General features: G+C 40.9%; 1 protein-coding gene across 3 annotated transcripts in view; it reads left to right on the forward strand.

Annotated features, from left to right (window-relative positions):
* Nucleotides 1-549: 549 nt before the first annotated feature.
* Nucleotides 550-23,264, forward strand: part of ATP11C (ATPase phospholipid transporting 11C) — a 224,656-nt gene continuing 201,941 nt past the window's right edge. For 2 of the 3 annotated variants that reach the window (XM_062184316.1, XM_062184315.1), the window contains exon 1: nt 1,218-1,395. In XM_062184316.1, the coding sequence (XP_062040300.1) occupies nt 1,369-1,395 (27 nt within the window). In that variant the 5' untranslated portion in view covers nt 1,218-1,368. Of the gene's footprint in view, nt 804-1,217; nt 1,396-23,264 lie in introns of those variants that run through there. The other variant, XM_062184317.1, reaches the window with a different exon arrangement.

Genomic DNA, 23,264 nt, shown 5'->3' on the forward strand with positions numbered 1-23,264 from the left:
GGGCTTAGAAGGTTTCCTGGCGTGCAAAATTCACGTTCTAGGGAAGTCTCCCTGCATTCGGGACTTTGTAGAAGTTATCTTTCTCACATTTCCCACTGGTAGGAATCTTCTGAGCGCTTCTGGCCGCCACATCCAGCCAGTGTAGAAAACCGCATTTCGGCGCCACGGTTTCAGCCGCTTCCTCCTTCGACTCTCTGGGCAAATCCCTGACGGGCGTGTGGGGGAGCTCCCAGCCTGCTTTACGAGGAGTAGGGGAATGGTTGGACTACAACTCCCAGGCTGCTTTGGGAGCAGCGCGAAGGAGTGTTGGGGGGGGTGTTGAGGTAGTGGCGGCGGCGGCGGCGGCGGCAGCGGGGTGGGGGGGGAGTGACTGGGAAATCCCGCCCCGCTGCGCAGCAGCAACGACACAAAGCCTGACTTTACAACCTCACAGAGAAGGTGGAAGTAAGAAGGCTTAGGTGGGGATGCAAAACGAGAGAAAGAACTAGAGGAGGGAAAGCTGCGTAGGTGGGAACGGAAAACTCACCTTTCAGGGATGAGAAGGGGGCCGCTTTCGTAACTACTCCCCCCACGCCCGCCCCGCCCCGCCCCACCCCGCCCTCGCTGGGGTCTCCACGGCGTTCTGCCGGTCCCTACTCCATGCTCTGAGCTCGGCTCCTCCTCTCAGCCGGGAAGCTGAGAGCCCGGCCTTTTCGCGGGCTCAGGGCGGGCGGGCTTCCCTGAGGCTCCCCAGCCCGAGTGCCGGACGAGCGCGGGCTGAGGAGCTGCGAGTGAAGCGGCGCAGCGGACGAGTTAGGGGCCGGGTGAGGGAAGCTGTCGCTTCCGACAGGAGATAGGGCAGTAGTGGCGGGCTGAGGCGAGGTGGGGAGGATTGGTCCCTCGTGTCCTGAGTGGGGTGGCTTCGGAGGCCAGCGGGGGAGGCAGCTGTGGTGGCACTGCGCTGGGGGAAGAGTACGGACTGCGAGCGGGGTGCCGAGCCCGCTCTGGCGGAGAGATCGGGGCGCCCCTCTCCCCGCAGGAGGAACCTAGCGCGGCTCCGCCATACCTCCCCCGCGCGCCGAGCTCTTTCGCGCTGCGGGCTGCTGGGGCTAAATAAGGGGGAGCAACGGGGCCGCCGCCCCCGGGACGGGCGGGTTGTGAGTGAGGCGGGGCGGCGGCCGCGGGCGCTAGGGCGCGGGCGGCACGGGGGCGAGGGGGCGGGGAAGCGCGAAGAGCCAAGGAGGGCCGGCGACGGGCGGGCGGGCGGCCGGGCAGCCCTCCTCGCTACCCGCTTTGAGCCGCTGGCCCACGCCGCAGTGTGTTTTGTGGACGGCGCCTTCCCAGATAGCCCAGGAGAGCCCAGCCCAGCGCCGGACAGCTTTCGACGCTATGTTCCGCCGGACCTTCAGTCGTTTTGTAAGTACTCTCGCTGCGGCTCCCCGCGTGCCGCTCGGCGTGCTCGCCGGGTCCCTCAACACAATTTCCTGAGGGGGGAGTAGCGTCTTTGGCAGACACCAACACCCTTTTTCCTTTTGACCTGAACACTTTGCCCAGGCGGCCGGGGCGGGGAAGCTGGTCGGGGTCTCCCACCGCTACCCCCAGGACAATTTCCCTGGCGCCGGGGGCCGCCCTCGAGCTGGGTGCTGGGGGGACCGACCCGGGCGCTTCTCAATTGGCCAATTAGTCGAAGATGGCGTTTTATGATCCGAGGGAAAGCTTTCTTTTGTTTCCTCTGCCAGGAGCACATGGACATAAAACTAGAACTGTCACTGTGGCCCAAAGGAGAAGCTGGGGGCCGAGGGAGCAGGAGGCTAGGACAGGACTCAGCTTTTACCTGGAGCTCGTCCCAGCGGGTAGCTGGTGACCAGAGGCAGGGCAAACTTTCGAGATACAGCCTACGAAGCTACCTTGAGGGCATCGTAAAAGCGGGCTGGGTGCAGGTGGAGAAGCGGGGTGGCTGCACCGCCGCTGCACTGAGCGCCAGTGTGAAACCCCGGGGACAACTGAACACCCACGACATGGAACCCACGGAGGAAATGCAGGCTGCGGCTGCACTGCTCCGTCCACGTTTCCACCCTGCCAAGTCCCCAGGAGAGGGAATTTCATTGCCCTGGGACTTCGGTCCATGGAAACTCGGTTTGAGGCTGCTGACCTTTTTTTTTTTTTTTTTTTTTTTTTGGAGTAGCCTGTTTACTCCTAAGAGGGTATGTTAAGAATGGAGCAGAAAAGGGGCCATTTACTTCCATGCTGGCATTTGTAGCAACTCCCTTAATTTCGAGAGGAGGTGGTGGGAATAGGATTTTATTTTTGCCAACGACGTGAAAGAAAGGGCTCATCTACAAATTTTGATTTTTCTGTAGTTAAAAAAAAAAAAAGATTGAGTGCCAGACTCTTTCTAGCCCCTTTCCCCCTTAGAACACATGTTGGAGAACTTGCTGATTTCATTCTTTTCGTGCAATTATTCCTGAATCAGAGCGTTACTAATGTACTTTTCATATTTCAGATGAATTTGCTCTCAGTTTTTCCCTATATTTGAAACTTTCATAAATATACCCTAGTTGAAAGTAATAACTTGTTTATCCCTTTTGAGGATATCTTTATCAAAATAGTGGTATGTTAGTGTTTTTCTAAATGTGAACCTTACCTAGAAACATGCCATATGAAATTGGAGCAGATCATTAACCTGTACCACCAAGCATTTGAAGGTGTACCTATAAAGCAGCTTGAAATTAATAAAAAATGGCTTGTACTGGATACTTTGCTAAAGCAAGTCACTAAAATATGTTTCTCAAATTCATCCTGAGACTAAAAGAGCATTGTACTTCATAGGTCTGTTCACATAGATTCTTGTCATCTTAGAGTGTTGTTTGGTGGTGACAGGGAAAAATGACAAGGAGAGCTAAATATAGTATTTAGGAAAAAGGTGATCTTTTCATATGGCATACCCATGTTGGAAAACGACTGAGCTCTGGATCACATAAACATGATTAACTTAAAACTGAGCTATTGAAATCCCATTTTTTAAAAAAGGATGTGGATATTTGAAACTCAACATCCCAGGTACTGGTCTAAAAGCCCCCTTTGCTTGCCTTTTGACTAAGACTGAATGATCTGCATTGTATCAGAGTCTAGTAATTAAGCAGTGCTGGCCCAGAAAGGCTGGGCATGCAGTAGAATTTGCAGCAGTTGTTGAAGTGCCAGCCTGCAGGTTTGAGACTAGTACTTTGCATCCCCAACCAAGATCTCTGCAGAGGATCACTTTCGCTTACACTGAAGGGAGCTTTGACCTCATTGTTTAAGCTGGAATGTCCAACTGCTCACGTTTTTCTGCACAACCATGACTATGGTAAGTCCTGGAAATTTGCAGCAGTACAGTAAGCTGGAAGGTTCTTTGGGGTTGTAGCTGAGCCCTGGGCCTAGGGCAAGAAATTAAACTGCAAACCATTGGACTAAATGCAAAACATTATCAAATATTCATTGCTAAACATGACTTTATATTTTTTGTGGTAGGGGCAAAATTTTAGATTCCTTAGATCAATAAAGCACATGCTGTCCTTATCTTCTGCATGGCAGAGATTGTTTCAGGGGCACTGCCTTTTGAATCAATAGAAGGTTACAATTAAAGACTTAGGTGAGACTTGAGACTGGCACAGCAACATGTAATCAAGTTGTGTGCTATCTTATAATTGTTTTAATGTTTTAGAGATAGATAGGGTTTTGGATTCCTTTCAAAATTATTTTTTATTTTGGTGTACTTAGAGGTTTTTGAAATTGGATTTGAATGGGAAATAAATTACATTGATGTTGATTGTACTTGTTGGTCATTGAAAACTAGAGAGCTGCCTTGTTAGAAAAGGACTTTATATTTTAAACCCATTGTGGCAAATAAAAATCTCTTAGGAGTCTTATCTTTCATTGCTCAGTTATTTTTGCTAGGTCATTTTAAAAATGCTAACATATAATTCCCTAGGTTCTCCACTTTCAAGCTAAAAGAAATAGTGATTCATTGTATTTTTTAAAGATATATCCTTGACATCTTTGCCATTAATAATTGCATTCCTTCCTTTTTGATGAGTTAATGACAGTCTTTAGGTAGAAAGAAATGGATGAATTTGGTATATAGCATTTTAGCATTTAGGCATGTAGGAGGTGTATTAAAAGATTTGAGTTGGATATTTCTGAATGCATTAAAACACCTCATGTTCCCAGTCCACATCTCCATAAATTCAATAAATAAATAATAATAGCTTCATCTGTACAATTTGTTTCCTTCAAAGGCATATTTGATCAGAAGTCTTTACTAGTTGAGACTTAAGTGTCACAAACTTTTAAGTTATTCTGTTGTCTTTTACACTTAATAAAATTTCCAGTGATTATATTTTCACATGGGTTAAAAGATTTATTGAAAGTCTAAACAAGAATCCTCCCTTCTTTTGGGCTTATATTATTTCATGCTAAAGATTTAAATAAGACGTTTCTTCATAAAGTAGAAAAGGGACTTGGCCAACTGGATGCTGTCAGTTTAGCTTGTTGGAGAGTAATATTTACCAGTTATATATTTCTACACAATTGATAATGAAAACTTAATTGTAGCTATGAGAAACTGTAGTAAATTAATATCTCTAATTCTTAAACTGCTTTGGTTCCATAAGCATGCAGCACATGGTAATAATATCATACAAAAAAACATCTTAGCAGTCAAAGACATCCAGTATTGGAAAGAAATTAGACTATATAAGCAAGAATGAAAATTCAAAATGAGATGGGAAGTGCAAAATAAGAGTTGATGAAATAGGTAGGTAATTTATTGCTTTGAAACCAGGGTAAGGCCAATCTCATGAAACAATATGTGGAGACAATTAACAAAGAACTTCAGGTTATTGCTTTTTCTTTTTTTTTCCAGAAACAAGAAGGTGTTTGGTTTCCTCCTTAAATTATCAGATTAATTTAACTTTTCTTTTGTTTTCACTTTTCTGATAACCTTGTCATGACACTGCTGAGTCTGGCAAATATCGACTTTATTACTATAGAGATATATTTGCATGTGTATATCACAGTAATTTTGTATTCACAGAAGCTTCATAAATGGTCTGTGTGTCTTGATTCCTATCAGTTCATATACATCTAGGTTTAACAACTGAACTTGCTCCTACCTAAAAGAAACCTTATTATCATATTGCATTATAATTATCTTTTAACTTCTGTGGTTCTCTAGACCAGTCTTTCTCAACCAGGAGATAATTAAGCTGTAATACCCTAGGGCATGCATTGTGGGCAATAAATTAACTTCTACCCAACTGGAGGAGGAACCCAGTTTGAGAAAAAATTGTCCTAGACTTGAAAGCAGCTGAAGGCAGGGACAGTTTACAGTGTATCCTTAACTCCTAGCACAGTCTTGGTGCCCAGAAGGTGTTCAGTGAATATTTGTTGAATGAATACCTTTTATTTGTTTCATATAAATAATAAGCTTTATTTAGAGAAAGGGATTTATAGTAAACATCTCCATATCTGGAATGATTGAAAAATGAGGAGTTCTAGTTAATTGGGATATACTATATACTGATAATTAGTTTTTTTAAAAGATTTATGTACTTATTTGAAACTGAGAGTTACATAGAGAGAGAAGGAGAGGCAGAGAGAGAGAGAGAGAGAGATTGATTTTCTATCCACTGATTGACTCCCCAGCTGGCTGCAATGGCTGGAGCTGCGCTGATCCAAAGCCAGGAGCCAGAAGCTGCTTCTGGGTCTCCTACACCGGTGCAGGGGCCCAAGGACTTGGGCCATCTGCTGCTGCTTTCTCAGGCCATAGCAGAGAACTAGATCAGAAGCAGAGCAGCCAGGACTCGAACTGGCGCCCATATGGGATACCAGCACTGCTGGCGGCGGCTTTACCCACTACGCCACAGTGCTGACTCCCAATAATTGATTTTGTAAAGAGATTTATTTTATTTATTTTAAAGACAGAGTTACAGAGAGGGAGATCGTCCATCTGATGGTTTACTCCCCAAATGGCCACAATGGCTGGGGCTGGGCCAGGCCGAAGCCAGGAGCTTCTTCCAGGTCTCCCAAGTGAGTGCAGGGACCCAAGTACTTGGGCCATTTTGTGCTGCTTTCCCAGGCACGATAGCAGGGAGCTGGACTGGAAGTGGAGCAGGGAGGACTCTAGCCGATGCTCATATTGGATGCCTGTATTGCAGGTGGCAGCTTTACCTGCTACACCACAGCGCTGACCCCTGATTACTAATTTTTAAAGAATTAGAATGAAAGCTAATACTGAAGCTATGCTGACCAAAGTGTTGTCTTTCTTGAATGATTACTGCATTTTATGGTTTTGCAGAACATTATTCTGTTCAACAAATATTCAGTGAGCATGTACCGTGCACTATGGTAGGTCCTGGGGGCACATGAGTGAGCACGACAGACTAGGTTCTTGTCTTTAGGAGCTTTAATTATTGCATGCATGGCTATAGAGGGGGCACGATGTATTGTATCTCATATATTTGTGAATACCACAGAATCTGATCTTTTTGAATAAGTTACTATTATATACTTGTCATTTGTCTTTCTATCAAAAATAGATTATACAATCTCAATTATTTTCTGTTTGTCTGGATGTTAGATGAAAAGGAGTTGTTTGCATTTGGCACTTTCTGTATGACTTATCCATAGCAGATAGGTGTGGTGCTGACACCATGCAAGGTGAGAAACCTATTTGGAAATGAACTACTAAAGGGCCAGCACCGCGGCTCACTAGGCTAATCCTCCGCCTTGTGGCGCCGGCACACCGGATTCTAGTCCCAATTGGGGCGCCGGATTCTGTCCCAATTGCCCCTCTTCCAGGCCAGCTCTCTGCTGTGGCCCGGGAGTGCAGTGGAGGATGGCCCAAGTGCTTGGGCCCTGCACCCCATGGGAGACCAGGATAAGCACCTGGCTCCTGCCATTGGATCAGTGCGGTGCACCAGCTGCAGTGCACCAGTCGCGGTGGCCATTGGAGGGTGAACCAATGGCAAAAGAAGACCTTTCTCTCTGTCTCTCTCATTGTCCACTCTGCCTGTCAAAAAAAAAAAAAAAAAAGGGAAATGAACCACTAAAAAGTTGAAATAAAACTTCACACAAGTATAAACAGGTTTTGTCCCCCCCCCCCAACTTTTTTTTCCCTTATCTGCCTTTTACTAATTAAGCACCATAAAACTGTGAAGGTCTCCTAAATACATTTCATAAGGATGCTCTGTGTGTTCCTTTTGTTTGTGGTTATTACTAATGATTCAGCTCTTTAGTGATTACTGTGGAGTACCTCTATATCAGGTGGTTTCCAATATTCCTAAGGGACTTTAATAACAGGTGAGACTTGGGCAGGTAAAGCCATTCAAATAAACTTGTTTCCTCACGCAAGTTGCTGGTTGACTACCCAATGGACGGTGGGTCCTGAGAGGTAAAGCATGTCCTGTGCCTCCTGGAAGAACCACGATAACCTTTCTGTGTCTGCATTTTGTGTAAACAGCTAGCGCATTGAGTCAATTCAAATACTGCTTTGTTGAGTGATGGAAAAACATCAAGACTGACTACTTGTCTAGCATGATCAGTTAATTCTCTCAAAGAGGGTGGTGAATGCATAGGATACAAAATTAAAATACTGTTTTTTTCTTCAAGGTGGTAGATTTTTGTATATTAGTAGTGATTTCTTTTTTAAGATTCAGTTTGTTTATTTGAAAGGCAGAGTTACAGAGAGGTACAGACAGATCTCCCATCTGCTGGTTCACTCCTCAAATGGCCGCAACAGCTGGGGCTGCATCAGGCTGAAGCTAGGAGCCAGGAACTTCATTTAGGTTTCCCTCAGGTGTGGCATGGGCCCAACCACCCGGGCCATCTTCCACTGCTTTCCCAGGTGCATTAACAGAGAGCTGGATACAAAGTGGAGTAACTGGAACTTGAAGCATCACTCATACGGTATGCTGGCGTTTTAGGCAGCTGCTTAAATCGCTGGACCACAAAGCCAGCATTAGTGCTTTATACAGATTAATTTTGTATATCTGAAATCCTTGAGATTGGAGGAATTTTTCTGGTTGGGTTTAAAGGATCTGGGATTCCACAAAAAATTTAAGTGCTGCTCTTGAATTTATTTGTGTGCACTTAAGGTTTGTCTTCTTGGCCTGTTAAAAGGGTAGATCAGTGGTGATCATAAAACAAGCATATTAGCATAACTGGAGCATATGTTAACACTACTGCAGCTTAATGATAAATGAGAGCTCAGCACTGCAGATATGGGTGCAGGGTGCCCTGTGCCAGCACATTGGCAGACAGCCCTTCAATTATTGCAGTGTATGGATGGACAGCTGGTTTGGCTGACTTCTTGATTATATACAAGATTTGGTTTACTGATGATATTGGGATCGTGGATATACAGATTTAGGTGGTTAATCTGTATTTATGAAATAGACTGTCATTGATTTCCCACCCCATATTCATTTAATAGAATATGAGAGGACTGATGAGGCCTATCTTTTTCAAGCAAATATTATTTGTTTTTAGGCTCCTTAGCTATATGTTGTCTTTTTTTAACAGTTGGGTTACACCATTTTTTTTCTTTTTTTTATTTAATGAATATAAATTTCCAAAGTACAGCTTATGGATTACAAAGGCTCCCCCCCCTACAATTTCCCCCCCACCCACAACCCTCCCCTTTCCCACTCGCTCTCCCCTTCCATTCCCATCAAGATTCATTTTCAATTCTCTTTATATACAGAAAAATCAGTTTAGTATATATAAAGATTTCAACAGTTTGCCCTCACATAGTAACACAAAGTGAAAAAATACTGTTGGAGTACTAGTTATAGCATTAAATAACAGTGTACATCACATTAATGATAGAGATGCTGCATGATATTTTTTTAAAAAAGATTGATTACTTTTCTATGTAATTTCCAATTTAACACCAAGGGTTTTTTTTTTTCATTTTCAATTATCTTTTTTATACAGAAGATCGCTTCAGTATATACTAAGTAAAGATTTCATCAGTTTGCACCCACACATAACCACAAAGGGGTTACACCATTTTTTAAAAAGATTTATTTATTTGTTTGAAAGGCAGAGTTACAGAGGAGGAGAGAGAGAGATCTTCCATCCACTGGCTCACTTCCCAAACTCCAAAGCTAGGACTTAGAAGCTAGGAGCCAGGAGCTTCTTCCAGGTCTCCCATATGGAAGCATGGGCCCAAGCACTTAGGCCATCTTCTGCTGCTTTCCCAGGTGCATTAGCAGGGAGCTGAATCAGAAGTGGGGCAGCTAGGACTCGAACCAGCACCCATATGGTATGCCAGCACTGTAGGCAGTGGCTTTACCCGCTACACCACAGCGCTGGCCCCTATATGTTGTCTTGAAGTATTAAGATGACAATGCTTTCCTAGTCCTACCTCCTCACCAAGATATTCTTAGAAAAATCAGAAGAGCATTTTTGATAATGATTTACAGCTAGTACAACGTCAGATAAATAGCAGATGTTCAATAAATACTTACTGAATTGTTTTGAACTGAATTGACAACATAGTCGGAGTCAGTAGTAACAGGTGAAAAATGATCAGTTGGTTAAGCAGCCACCATTTCAGACTGCACTATAGAAATGTGTGTAGTGCTGAAAATACTTCTTTTTCATTGTACAGGTAAAGGAGAAAAAAAATAATTGCATGTCAATTTAAAGAAAAAATCAGGAGACATTTTCTGTTTGCTTGCTGTTTTCCCTTTTTACCAGAAAGATAGTTTTTAGCCCCTTCCCCTTTCTTGGAGGTTCATAGAACATTATAATCAGTATAGTGTCCTCAGCTTCTAAAATTGTAAGCAAATTCATATTCTTTTTGTCAAATGTGGTTGATAAGCTTATATTTTCTGTTGCCACTAGCATATCAAATATACTTTGAAAATCAGAGCTGCAATGTTAATTCTCTTAAGAGATGTGTATCATTTGACTTAAACCAAATGTAAGTATGAAATATTTACTTTCAGGATACTACTCAATATTCAGTGCTGGGAATGTAAGATACTTTCCTATGTTTTCATCCAATCAACACCAACAGGGTAGATACACCTATAGCAAGAGACAGAGCAAACCAAAGGAACTGCAGAGTTTGAAGGATTTGGAAGCAGTTGTGTTGTGAAATGTGCCTCAACTATGTTGAAAGGGTTAATGCAAGTCCTATTTCTTCCATTTACTGCCTAGCTCAAGAAATTGTGCACTGCTTGCTGTAGTTCATATACATCAAACTGTTTCTCAAAATGTTGCTTTTGGACTATTTACATAAAAATCCCTTTGGATTCATATAATAAATACAGATTTCTGGATATTAAGCTTACAGAATCCAAATCTCAGGTGATAGTTTCCAGTAAAGTGCACTTCTAGCAAACACTCCAGGTCGTTCTTAGGCTCAGTAAAATTTAAGAACAGCTGTATATCATATGGTAAGCACTAAGGTATTTAATTTCTGATCACGTTCTCCATTCACTGCTCTGTACTTCAATTTCTTCATCTAACGAATGGGGATAATAATATGTATCTCACAGTATTGTTAGATAGACTATTCCCTGCTACCTCAGTTGGATCAGAGGTCCCCCAAACATCCCCAAGTTGGACAGTCAGAACTTAGCACATACACACACTCATGGCTTGATTTATTATAGGAGAAGGATACAACGTGAATCAGCAAAGGAAAAAGGTCCATGGGACTGATCTGGGAGAAACCACATGCAAGCTTCCACCAGTCTTCTCAGCAAAGTCACACAAGGCATACATTATTTTTCCATCAAGTTGTGACAGATTGTATGAAGTGTTGTATACTGGGGGAGCTCATTAGTTAGTGTGTCTTGGTTTTTGTTGGGAGTTATTCACATAAGTACACTCTACCTGGTATATATCAAAATTGCAGATGTCTAAAAGGAAAGCAAGCATTCAACATAAACCATATTGTTTGTACATTATGTCCTACAAGCCACTCTTAACAGAGTGATGGGAATCTTTCCAAAATCCAGGTCCCCAAACATGCCAAAGAACCTACTGTGTAAGTAGGCCTTTTTAAGAATAGTAGTCTCAGGTCTGTTATGCTAACTCTTTCTTACATACTAATGTTATGATTACTCATACTTTTTCAGTGAAGTTACTTGCTCAAGAACCTTTAAGCTAATTGGTAGCAGAGCTTAGACTGAGACATCCATCAATCATAGCTTCTGTTCATTGTTACCCAGAGTCATGCTTCTTAATTATGGATTATGGGTCATTTCTGTTCATATTGTTGAAAACATTCACTGTTTGTCACTTGCAGCAGAAGAGCAGCCTGCCGGTGGTAAATTGATGCACCCAGTGGGGGAGCCAGGAAGTATTGATGTTTCTGCCAGTTTAGCGTCAACACTTGCTGGTTTCCTCTTTGGAGCATCACCAAATTCGTGGATTATCTTTTCCCTGACTTTTGGACTTTTATTACTGCTCCACTCTTCTTTTCCCATTCATGTGCCCATATTTATGATACTCATTTTCATGACTATCTCATCTCATTTTATACTAGCTCATAAGTACATGTTAGCTCATTGGTACCTGATAGAAAAATTCTTGGTAACACAATTCCAAATAGAGGGCATACTAAAGAGCATTTTATCAAGGAGTACTACCTAGGGGAAAATGACAAAAATGTATTGAGCTAATAAATGAATTTTAGGACAATATTTACAAATATTTTATACCAAGATAGCTTTTTGAGTTTTTGTAGTCATGGAAAACCCTGGGCACATCTCTAGTTGTTCACAAGTTTCAGCCCCTTTTATTTTTATCAAAAAGGAAATTTAACCATTTTATGATTTGAGCAAGAAATAAACAAGAAGATAATACTGGAAGATGTGGTATCCTACAGATCCACTGGAAGCAGAAGCCAAAAGGGAACTGTCACAAATAAATAATAGCTGTGTAGAGCAGATTATGTAAGCTACACCTGTTGTGTAAGCAGTGGGGATGTTCTTGAAGCTTCACAATGTAGTTTGCAATAATATGGATTAAGGGGTGTATAATATAGTGCACGATTTATTTTGGCTTCTTTTCTGAAAATATTCATATGAATCACAAGCTCGCTTTTAACATTTATTCCCTACTTGGTGCTATAGAGGTGTGTAAGGAACTGCTCTGCTTTCCAGTAGCTTGATGTCTGGCAGAAGAGACAGAAGACAACACATGCAAATAACTTTTTCACAAAACCAGTAGGTTATCAGTCCCATCTTTTTGAGGGACACATATAGTAACTGTAGTAGGCATTCATAATGATGTGCTGGCACTCACTCTGGTTGAAGTGGCTGGGGAACGCTTCATAAAAGGGATTACATGTGTATTTTACCTTTAAGGATACAAAGGACTGAACATCATGGGATTTTAAGGCTAGGCAACCTCATTAAAGGAAGAGGCAGTTCACCTGAGCAATGCTGCAGGGTTATTGTTTAAGACACTTAACAGAGGGGCGGGCACTGTAGCATAGCAGGTAAAGCGGCTGCCTGCAGTGCCAGCATCCCATATGGGTGCCAGTTCAAGTCCCGGCTGCTCCACTTCCGATCCAGCTCTCTACTATGGCCTAGGAAAGCAGTACAAGATGGCCCAAGCCCTTGGACCCTTGCATCCACATGGGAGGCCTGGAGGAAGCTCTTGGTTCCTGGCTTCAGATTGGCTCAGCTCTGGCTGTTGCAGTCATTTGGGGAGTGAACCAGCGGATGGAAGAACTAACTCACTCACTCTCTCTCTCTCTCTCTCTCTCTCTCTTTCTACCTCTCTCTGTAACTTTGTCTTTCAAATAAATGTCTTTTTTTTTAAAGATTAAACAGCAAGGAAGCCACTCAATTTAGAAGGTATAGATTCCAACTCCCCCATCAGTTCAGGATGGTATGATAAAGTGTCATAGACTGAGTGGTTTATAACCAACAGACCTTATTTGGTGAGGGCCTACTTTCAGGTTGCTGACTGCCATCTTTTTAATATATCCTCACATAGTAGAAAGAGGGGAAAGAAATCTGTGGGTAAGGGTACTAGTCTCATTCATGAGGGCACCACCCACATTGCCTATTCTCCCTAGTGCTGTACCTCCTAATACCATCACATTGAGGGTTAGGATTTCTAGATGTGAATTTGGGTGGTGGGGCACAGATATCTAGTCTGTAATGAACCAGACCAAAACTTTCATTTTACGTCGTCTTATGTTTTCTGTAGTAAAATTAGAGTTTAAAAGAGGGAAGTGGGCACAAAAGTGGATGTCTGGTGGATTTAGGTCTCCACAACAATAGCTATAAGAATCTTCTCATAGATGCTGTTTTCTGAAACCCATGAATCCATGTCCTCAATCTTCTAATTTGTTGCAGGAACAATGGGTAGGGACTGGGATGAAATAAGCACTTGTGGTAATATATGGACACTACTTCATATAAGATTATATGTCTTGTTACTTTAATTGCCTTGCTTAAATGATGGGTGTCCAATTCTGGGAACTTTACACAAGGACACAGTGCTGGTTTATTATATTGAATATTGGCAGCAATTTACTTAAAAAGTTGAGGATCGGGGCTTTGCTTATGAGCATATGCTTTACTGTTACACTTCTATTTCACTGCCATTAGATAACATTACTTGTGATAGACATTCAGGCTTGACTACTTCATTTTGGCTTACTGGAACATGAATTGTATTCCATTGCCTTATGACCAGTGTGTCACCATGCCCACTTGATGCCATGTTTTTATCATCTGCTGCTGCTATCAGCAACTCTCCTTTTTCATATTTATTTCTCCTTCTGTCTTCCCCCTTTCAATAAATGGCACTATTGCTGACGTAGTAGCTCAGGCTAGAATCCTAGCAGTCATCCTTAATACTCCTTTATTCTCCACATATAATGTTAGCAAATCCATTCATTTCTCTTCATGCCCAACTCTACTACCATCCAAATCCAAGCTACTACTATTATGTGGCATTTTCTTTCTTTTTCTTTTTTTTTTTTTTACTTTTGACAGGCAGAGTGGACAGTGAGAGAGAGAGATAGAGAGAAAGGTCTTCCTTTGCCGTTGGTTCACCCTCCAATGGCCACCGCGACTGGTGCACTGCAGCTGGTGCACCGCGCCGATCCAATGGCAGGAGCCAGGTGCTTCTCCTGGTCTCCCATGGGGTGCAGGGCCCAAGGACTTGGGCCATCCTCCACTGCACTCCCTGGCCACAGCAGAGAGCTGGCCTGGAAGAGGGGCAACCGGGACAGGATCGGTGCCCCGACCGGGACTAGAACCCGGTGTGCCGGCGCCGCAAGGCGGAGGATTAGCCTAGTGAGCCACGGCAATGTGGCATTTTCAATAGATGGTCTCATTCACTCCTGCCATCTCCAGTTTGTCCTACATTAGTATTAGAAGAATCTTTTACAGATGACTTTCTACTGCTGTCTTGATATTGAGAACTTGCTGATATCACTTCTACTCTTCCTCACTTTTTTGTTTACTTTTTAAAATAGATAATTCCCATAACATAAAATTCACCATTTTTAAGTATACTCTTAAGTGGTTTTAGTTTATTTACTGTATGGTGCAACCATCAAAACCATCTGTTTCCAGCATATTTGTACTACCTCATAAAGAAACTCTATACTGGCTGTTGATCCCAATCCCTCCTTCTGTGACAACTCCTGGCAACCATCAATCTTTCTTCTTATCTCTGGATTTGCCTGTTCAGGACATTTCACATGAATGGAATCATACAATACGTGGTTCTTTGTGACTCCTTTCATTTTCTATAGTATTTCCAAGACCCATCCATGTTGTAGCATATGTCAGCACTTCATTTATTTTTATGGCTGAATGATATTCCATTGTTTGGATGTAGCACATTTTGATCATCTGGTCTTCAGATTATGCATATTTGGGTTGTTTACATTTTTGGCTTATGAATAATGCTGCTCTGAACATTTTGCACATATTTTTGTATATTTTCTGTTTTCTTGAGTGTATAGGAGTGAAGTTGATGGGTCATATGGTAATTCTATGTTGGACTTTTTTGAGGAACTACCAAACTACTTTCTATAGCTTTTCTTATTTTTTTTTTTTTACTTTTAATTGTCATAAAAAGCAGAAATGTTGAGTTAAATATTGCTAAGTATGTTCACATTGTGTACAACAGATCTCCAGAATTTTTTTTTATCTTGCAAAGTTGAAACTATACCTGCTAAACAACTCCCTGTTTGTCCCTCTCGTTCATGGTAACCACCATTCTATTCTCTATGAGCTAACTACTTAAAGTTTTTAAATTTATTTGCGTGTGTATGTGTGTGTGTGTGTGTGTGTGTGTGAGAGAGAGAGAGAGAGAGGGAGAGAGAGAGAGAAAGAGAGAGAGAATTTCTATCTACTGATTCACTCTCCAAATGGCTATAAAAGGAGCCAGCAGCTCTATCTGGCTCTTCATGTGGGTAGCAGGGGCCCAAGCCCTTGAGCTATTGTCTCTTGTCTCCTGGGATGCATTAACAGGAAGCTGGATTCAAAGCAAAACAGCCAGGACTCAAACTGGCACTCTAGTATGAGATGAGGGCATCACAAGTGAAACCTTAACTGGCTGCACCATAATGCCTTCCCCAGGTCTCCATCTTTTGATCGGTCATTTGACTATAATCTGCCCCAGATTTCAATTTCTCCTATAACAATAGTGAGTTTGAACTGAATTGTCTTCACTTTAGATGGGAACAATGGCAAATTTAAGGAACTTGTGTTCTTGGGCAATTAATAGTGGCTGTACTTTTTAGTTTTATACTGACCTGAATGATTGAGGATCCACGTATGTCCATGCCTTTGTTAGCACTATATTCTAGAATTAATTAAACTTAGCTAACTTAGAGGAGATAATTTTTTTAAAGTTTTGTATTCTTTTTTTTTTAAAGATTTATTTATTTATTTGAAAGTCAGAATTACAGAGAGAGGAGAGGCAGAGAGGTCTTCCATCCGATGGTTCACTCCCCAATTGACTGCAATGGCTGGAGCTGCGCCGATCTGAAGCCAGGGGCTTCCTCAGGGTCTCCCACGTGGGTGCAGGCTTGGGCCATCTTCTGCTATCCCAGGCCATAGCAGAGAGCTGGATCGGAAGAGGAGAAGCCGGGACTAGAACCAGCGCCCTTATGGGATGCTGGCACTTCAGGCTGGTGCATTAACCCACTGTGCCACAGTGCTGGCCCCAGGAGACAATCTTTTGATACTAGAATATTAACAATTAATAATATCATGAGCAAGCTTCCAGGGGAGTACCTTTTATTATTTCTCAAAAGGTACTCTTACTCAGCTCTACTCATTAACACAATTAATTGCAGAACAGTAGATAGAGGCAGTTGGTCGATTGGCTGAGCATTGCTAGGAGACAGGAGGGGGCACTAAGTAGACAATTAAATGTATATAGTTGAGAGCCAATAGTAAATTGGTGGAGTAGAATTGGGGGCCATACTTGTTGTAGCCAGTGTTTTAACCAAAGGATGAAAGCCAGGTAAGGGAGCTATTTCATGAAATGAAATCTATAAGTAAAGTATGTTTGAAAAGACATAATCAGTTTTTAGTTTAGGTTAGACCCTAAACATTGACAAAATGTATCAGTAAAATATATATCTGTTTTGAAATGTAAGATGATGCAATTAAAATATTCTTGTACAAATTCAAACTTATTAAATACATTAATGAAGTCCATATAATGAAAATAAAATCAAGTGTAATCAGATCTGGAGATTTATAGTAGATTTATGGAATCCATGTTTGGAACAATGATTTTAAATATTCATGAAATTCATGTTGCATTAGTAACTGTTAGTTCCTAATGTGTATACTTAGCATTCTGGAAGTTTTGAGGGTATAGGGCTGGAAACTTCTTTGTTATGGTGCTTTCACTAACCAGAAGTATAACCTTGAGAAAATCACTACTTCTTTTGAAACACTGTCTTAGAAATACAACATTTAGTGCATATAGGATAGCTGTAAAATATATGCGTAATAGTAAATGTTTATGTGTCTGCCTCCCAAATTGAAAGTTAGAGCATTAGCAATATAATTTTCCTTATGTTCTTCTTTTCTGTCTAATCCATCGGCCTCCCCACCACTTGTAACCATTAGCCTTAGTTTTGTTATAACTATTCTGTTGCTTTAAAAAAATAGATTTAACGCATATATGTATAAACCTAAATAATACATCATTTAACTTTCTTTGAGCCTTACAAAAATGATTTATATACTTTTTAACTTATGACTATGATTCTTTATAGGATTTTTTTCTTAAGATTTTTATTTATTTGAGAGGCAGAGTTACAGAGAGGGAGAGACAGAGAGAAAGGTATTCCGTCTGTTGTTTCACTCCCCAAATAGCTGCAATGACCATAGCTGGGCTGATCCGAAGCCAGGGGCAAGGAGCTTCCTCTGGGTTTCCCATGTGGGTGCAGGGGCCCAAGCACTTGGGCCATCTTCCACTGCTTTCCCAGGCCACAAGCAGAGAGCTGGGTTGAAAGTGGAGCAGTCGGGACATAAATTTGCGCCCATATGAGATGCCGGCACTGCAGACCAAAGCTTAGCATACTAAGCCACAGTGCCGGGCCCTGTAAGGTTTTATACTGCTATAAATTATTAACTGTCCTTGCTGAATAATATTTCTCTTTGGGAATATACTAGGAATTATCCGTTCTTCTGCTGTTGGACTTTTGGTCATTTGCAGTTTTTTTTTGTTTGTTTATTATCAGTGCTGCTATGAACAGAATGTCTTTTAGTATATGTGTATAAAAAGATATTTCTTCTGTGTGGCGTATGTTTGTATACATATGCGTGCATGCTTGTTGGTATGTTGGGTGTGCATAGACACAGATATATGTAAAGGAAATATCACGGAGACACATAGTGATACATCTTAGAATGTGCAACTTGAGAAGAAGAGATGAAATTGTTCTCCAAAGTGATTGTACTACTACATTTCCCCACTAGCAATGTATGAGTTTTCATTGTTTCATATTTTCTCAACACTTGGTATTTTTTGACTTCTTCCTTTCTGCCAATCTAGTATATGTGAAATTTAATTTTATTCTGATACTTGCATTTCTCTGATTACAAATGAAGGTGTTTTTGCATGTATTTATGGGCCGTTTATGTTTCCCATCTAAAATACTTGTTCATGTCTGTTGACTATTATCTATTGAGTTGTTTTTCTTTTTCATACTGACTTATTAGAGTCCTTTGCATACTCAGGACACTAATCATTCATTGGTTATCTTGGAGTATGTTGCAAATATAAATTGATGCCTTGTCCTCTTACTGATTTTTTGAATTTATTTTTCATAAACAAGTTCTTGATTTTAATATTAAATTTATTGGCTCTATGATCTTCTTTAAGCAGTCCTTCCCTATGCCAAAATTGGAATGCTAGTCTCCTGTTGATTTTTTTCTAAAAGTTTTAAAGTTTAGCAAATTATTTTTTGAGGCTAATATTTCAGGTGTTTAAAATGCAGAAATTGAATTAAATGTTTTGGCATATTTAATTCTTTGACATTCTGATCTGAAATAGATTTAGGCTATACAATTATGTTTTCAGTGATCGCTGTGTTCTTTTAATACTCTTTTCCCATGTTAAGTTTATTTTTTTAAAGAGTTATTTTATTTATTTGAAAGAGCTACAGAGAGAGATAGAGCCAGAAAGAGAGGTCTTCCATTCCGCTGGTTCACTCCCCAAATGACCACAATGGCAGGAGCTAGGCCGATCCAAAGTCAGGAGCCAGTAGCTTCTTCCTGGTATCCATTCGGCTGCAGGGGCCCAAGGGTTTTGGCCATCTGCTACTACTTTCCCAGGCCATAGCAGAGCTGGATCGGAAGTGTAGCAGCTGGGACTCGAACAGACTCCCATATAGGATGCTGGTGCTGCAGGCTGGGGCTTTAACTCACTGTACCACAGCACCGGCCCCCCATATTAAGTTTCATATCCACTTCCACCTCTTTTTCTTTCGTTTTCTCAGGATCTTCCTTCCTGTTTCCTTAACATATAACCAGCTGAATTTTGTAGCATACTAGTATGTCTGTGTGGCAGTAGTATTTTAATGTAATTTTAATTGGGATAATTGTAGATACACATGCAACTGTAAGAAAATGCAGAGATCCAGTGAACCTTTTACTTGGTTTCTCCCAATGGTAACATCTTGCAAAATTGTTGTATAATGTCAAAAACAAGATAGTGACATTGATACCATCCACTGATGGGATCACATTTCCCAATTTGCACTTACTCCTGTGTGTGTGTACATGTGCCTGCCTTTATGTATCTTTAGTTCAGAGAACTTTTATCCCATGTGTAGGCTTGTGTATATGAACCACATCAGACAAGATACCAAAGGAAACATTATTTAAAAACAGCATTGTTTCAAGTTTGTTTCACCAAGTACCTCCAGACTATTCCAGAGTGTGCAGTTTGGCTGTTGCCTACATAGTTCTGTACAGGGCCACTTCAGATTACATAATCCAAAATCAAACTGATGACTTGAAACCTTGACCTTAGAAACCAGAGGTACTTTAGTTCTGGGTTTGAGGTACTGGGAGGCCAGTTGGTATGGCCTCAATGTCTAATAATCATTTATTTTGAATTGTATTTTCCCATGTGAACCTGCAATTTAGACCATCTGATAGAAGCTTCTTGTAGTACATCATACCAATAGGAGTAACTAAAATTGTAAGTGTTTTCAGTCAACTAAAAGTTAGTAGTGGAAAGGAGGAATTATAATACTAAGACAGCAATTAAGAACATGCCAAGGTATGTGTTGGTTTGCATTCTCATTAATAGATACTTACATAGTTGTCAGGATTGTAGTCATGGACATTTGAAGGCTGTATTTATGGAAAGCTAAAATGCTATACCAAAATGCTTAAACATTCATTTTTTTATTAAATAACAGTGTATACAGCACATTAAAGACAGAGATCCTACATAATATTTTTTAAAAAAATTAATTTTCTATGCCATTTCCAATTTAACACCAGTTTTTTTTTCATTTCCAATTATCTTTATATACAGAAGATCGATTCCGTATATAATTAGTAAAGATCTCATCAGTTTGTACCCACACAGAAACACAAAGTGTAAAAATACTCTTTCAGTACTAGTTATAGCATCACTGCACATTAGACAACACATTAAGGACAGATCCCACATGGGATGTAAGTACACAGTGACTCCTGTTGCTGACTTAACAATTTGACACTCCTGTTCATGGCGTCAGTAATCTCCCTAGGCTCTAGTCATGAGTTGCCAGGGCTATGGAAGCCTTTAGAGTTCGCTGACTTTGATCTTATTCCGATACGGTCATAGTCAAAGTGGAGGTTCTCTCCTCCCTTCAGAGAAAGGTACCTCCTCCTTTGATGGCCCCGTTCTTTCCACTGGGATCTCACTCACAGAGATCTTTCATTTAGGTCTTCTTCCTTTTTTTTTTTTTTTTTCTTTTCCATGGTATCTTGGCTTTCCATGCCTACAATACTCTCATGGGCTCTTCAGCAGGATCCGAATGCCTTAAGGGCTGATTCTGAGGCCAGAGTGTTGTTTAGAACATCTGCCATTCTATGAGTCTGCTGTGTATCCCGCTTCCCATGTTGGATCCTTCTCTCCCTTTTTGATTCTATCAGTTAGTGTTAGCAGACACTTGTCTTGTTTGTGTGATCGCTTTGACTCTTAGACCTATCAGAGCCATCAATTGTGAACTGAAATTGATCTGAAATTGATCACTTGGACTAGTGAGATGGCATTGGTACATGCCACCTTGATGGGATTGTATTGGAATCCCCTGGCACATTTTTGTAAACATTCAATTTTTTTAAAAAAATTATTTATTTTATTTGAAAGTCAGAGTTAGAGATATAAAGAGAAAGAGAGAGATATGTATAGAGAATCTTCCATCTGCTGGTTCACTCCCCAGATGGCTGCAATTGCTCATGCTGGGCCAGGCTGAAGCTAGTAGCCAGAAGCTTCTTCCAGGTCTCCCACCTGGGTGGCAGTGGCCCAAACACATGGGCTGTCTTCTGCTGCTTTTCCCACGTCATTAGCAGGGAACTGGATTGGAAGTGGAGCAGCTGGGACAGAAAATGGCAGCCATGTGGGCTGCCAGCATTGGCTTTACCCACAACACCACAGTGCTGGTCCAAAACATTCAACATTTTTAGTACAGTTTGTTTATACACACACACACACATTTATATATATATGTGTATATATATATATATATAAAATTTATTTGAAAGGCAGAGGGACAGAGAGAGATTTTCTATCCCCTGGTTCACTCTCCAAATGTTCGCAAGAGTCAGGACTAGACCAGGCTGAAGTCAGGAGCCAGGAATCCATCTGAGTCTCCTATATGAGTGGCAGGAACACAAGTAATTGGGTCATGATCTGTTGCCTGTTGTGTTAGCAGGAAACTGTATCAGAAGTGCAGACTAACTGGGATTAGAATCAAGTATTAAGATATGGGATGTGGGTATCCAAAGCAGTGACTTAACCTATTGTGGGTGCCACAATGCTGACCCCTAAAAATATTTTTAATTGATACATAATTGTACATATTTATGAAGTAAATTGTGATAATTTAGTAATGAATATAATGTATAATGACCAAATCAGGGTAATCAGCACTTCTATCTGCTTAAACAGTAATCATTTATTTGTGTTTGGAATATTTTAATTCCTCTATTCTAGTTACTAATAAATATATTATCTGTTATAAACTGTAGTCACTGTAGGGGAGAGAGATCTCCACCTGCCTTAGTTCTTATGTAGGCTATTTGGCTGGATCTGGGAACCCAGTTAATATGAGTTGATTAACATGAGAAAAGCACACAAATTTTAGTAATTTTTCATGTGTATGAGGTCTTCAAAAAGTTCACAGAAATGCATATTATGATGAAACTCTGCATAAATTTGAAAGGTTTTTTGCACCAAAATAAACTTGTCTTTTAATTCCAGTTTCCCAGGAATTGTTTGAAGTACCGTTGTCCATGGGAACCTTCAAAGACAGTGAAATCCCCAGGAATGACCAAGGCATAATGCTTTTATAATTTAGACAAAGAACAATAAATTTGTAAAAGAATGACAGGACACATGGATCTCTGAATTAAGATAGTAAATTCTAGAGATCCTATTATGTGAGCAATATAGAATTTAGCGGAAGATAAGATTGCTTCACAGAGTTTGCTTATTCAGGTTCATTGCAGCACCCAATTACCAGTCTCTAGGGATCAGGGCCATTTTTAAGCCCTGGTATATGAAGGACAGCACTCTCAAAAGACTTTCTGGCTTGCTGCATGTAGGAAAAAACAAACCAAATGGCCCTTTCTGAAGTTACAGTTACTCAGGTAATTTCATCTTGAAATAATCAGTATACCAATTCACTTTATTTTGGGATGGCATGTCCCTAACTCTTTCATCACCCTACTGTGCTGTGAAACATGAAAACTTATTCTGCTAATCTACCTTTCTTATGATACTTATTATCCAGCTACCCTCTTTCCTTTGCCCCCCTGCCCCATTGGCTTTTCATAACAGGCACTATATTAGGCAGTGGGAAGCAAATGGTAAATAAAAAGCAAAGTGGTGCATTTATTTCTGGCCCTTATCTTTTTTACAATTTAGAAATCCAACAAATACTATAATTGCTCATTTTCATAAATATTATGGATAAAACAAATAGGATACAGAAATAAAAACAGGATATGTCTGAGGAGATGACATTTGAGCACATAAATGAAGGAATGAGGGATAAGTTCTCTAAAGGATGTGGAAAGTAAACTGGCTTGTTCAAAGACCCAGAGTTGGGTAAGAGCCATCCACATTGGAGAAACTGAAGGAAAGCTAGGCAGGCTGCAAGGCACACTCAATGGGGAAAGGGGAAGATGGCAATGAATAAGATATAGAGACTTCTGAGGCACTGTCTTGGGAGTGGTTTGAATCTTGTAATCTCAACTTCCTGAGGCCAAGACAGTGATCTGGAGATGTCTAGGGGGATGTAGTAACATGGTTGTCTATTTAATCACTTCATACATATTTGTTGAATACCCTGCCATGTGCCAGGTATTATCCTATTTTCTAGGGATACACTGGTGAGTTAAACAGGACTTTACATTCTAATGTGGGAAGGTATTGTTAGATTAAAGCATAAATATATATTACAGTGAACTCCAAAATACAGTGGACAAGAAAACATATCCGTTTGTTTCTCTGGTATATAACAGTCCAAGGAAAGTAGTCAGCCTTCATCTTTTTTTTTT

This window comes from Lepus europaeus, chromosome X, assembly GCF_033115175.1.
Source record: "Lepus europaeus isolate LE1 chromosome X, mLepTim1.pri, whole genome shotgun sequence".
Classification (NCBI taxonomy): Eukaryota; Metazoa; Chordata; class Mammalia; order Lagomorpha; family Leporidae; genus Lepus; species Lepus europaeus.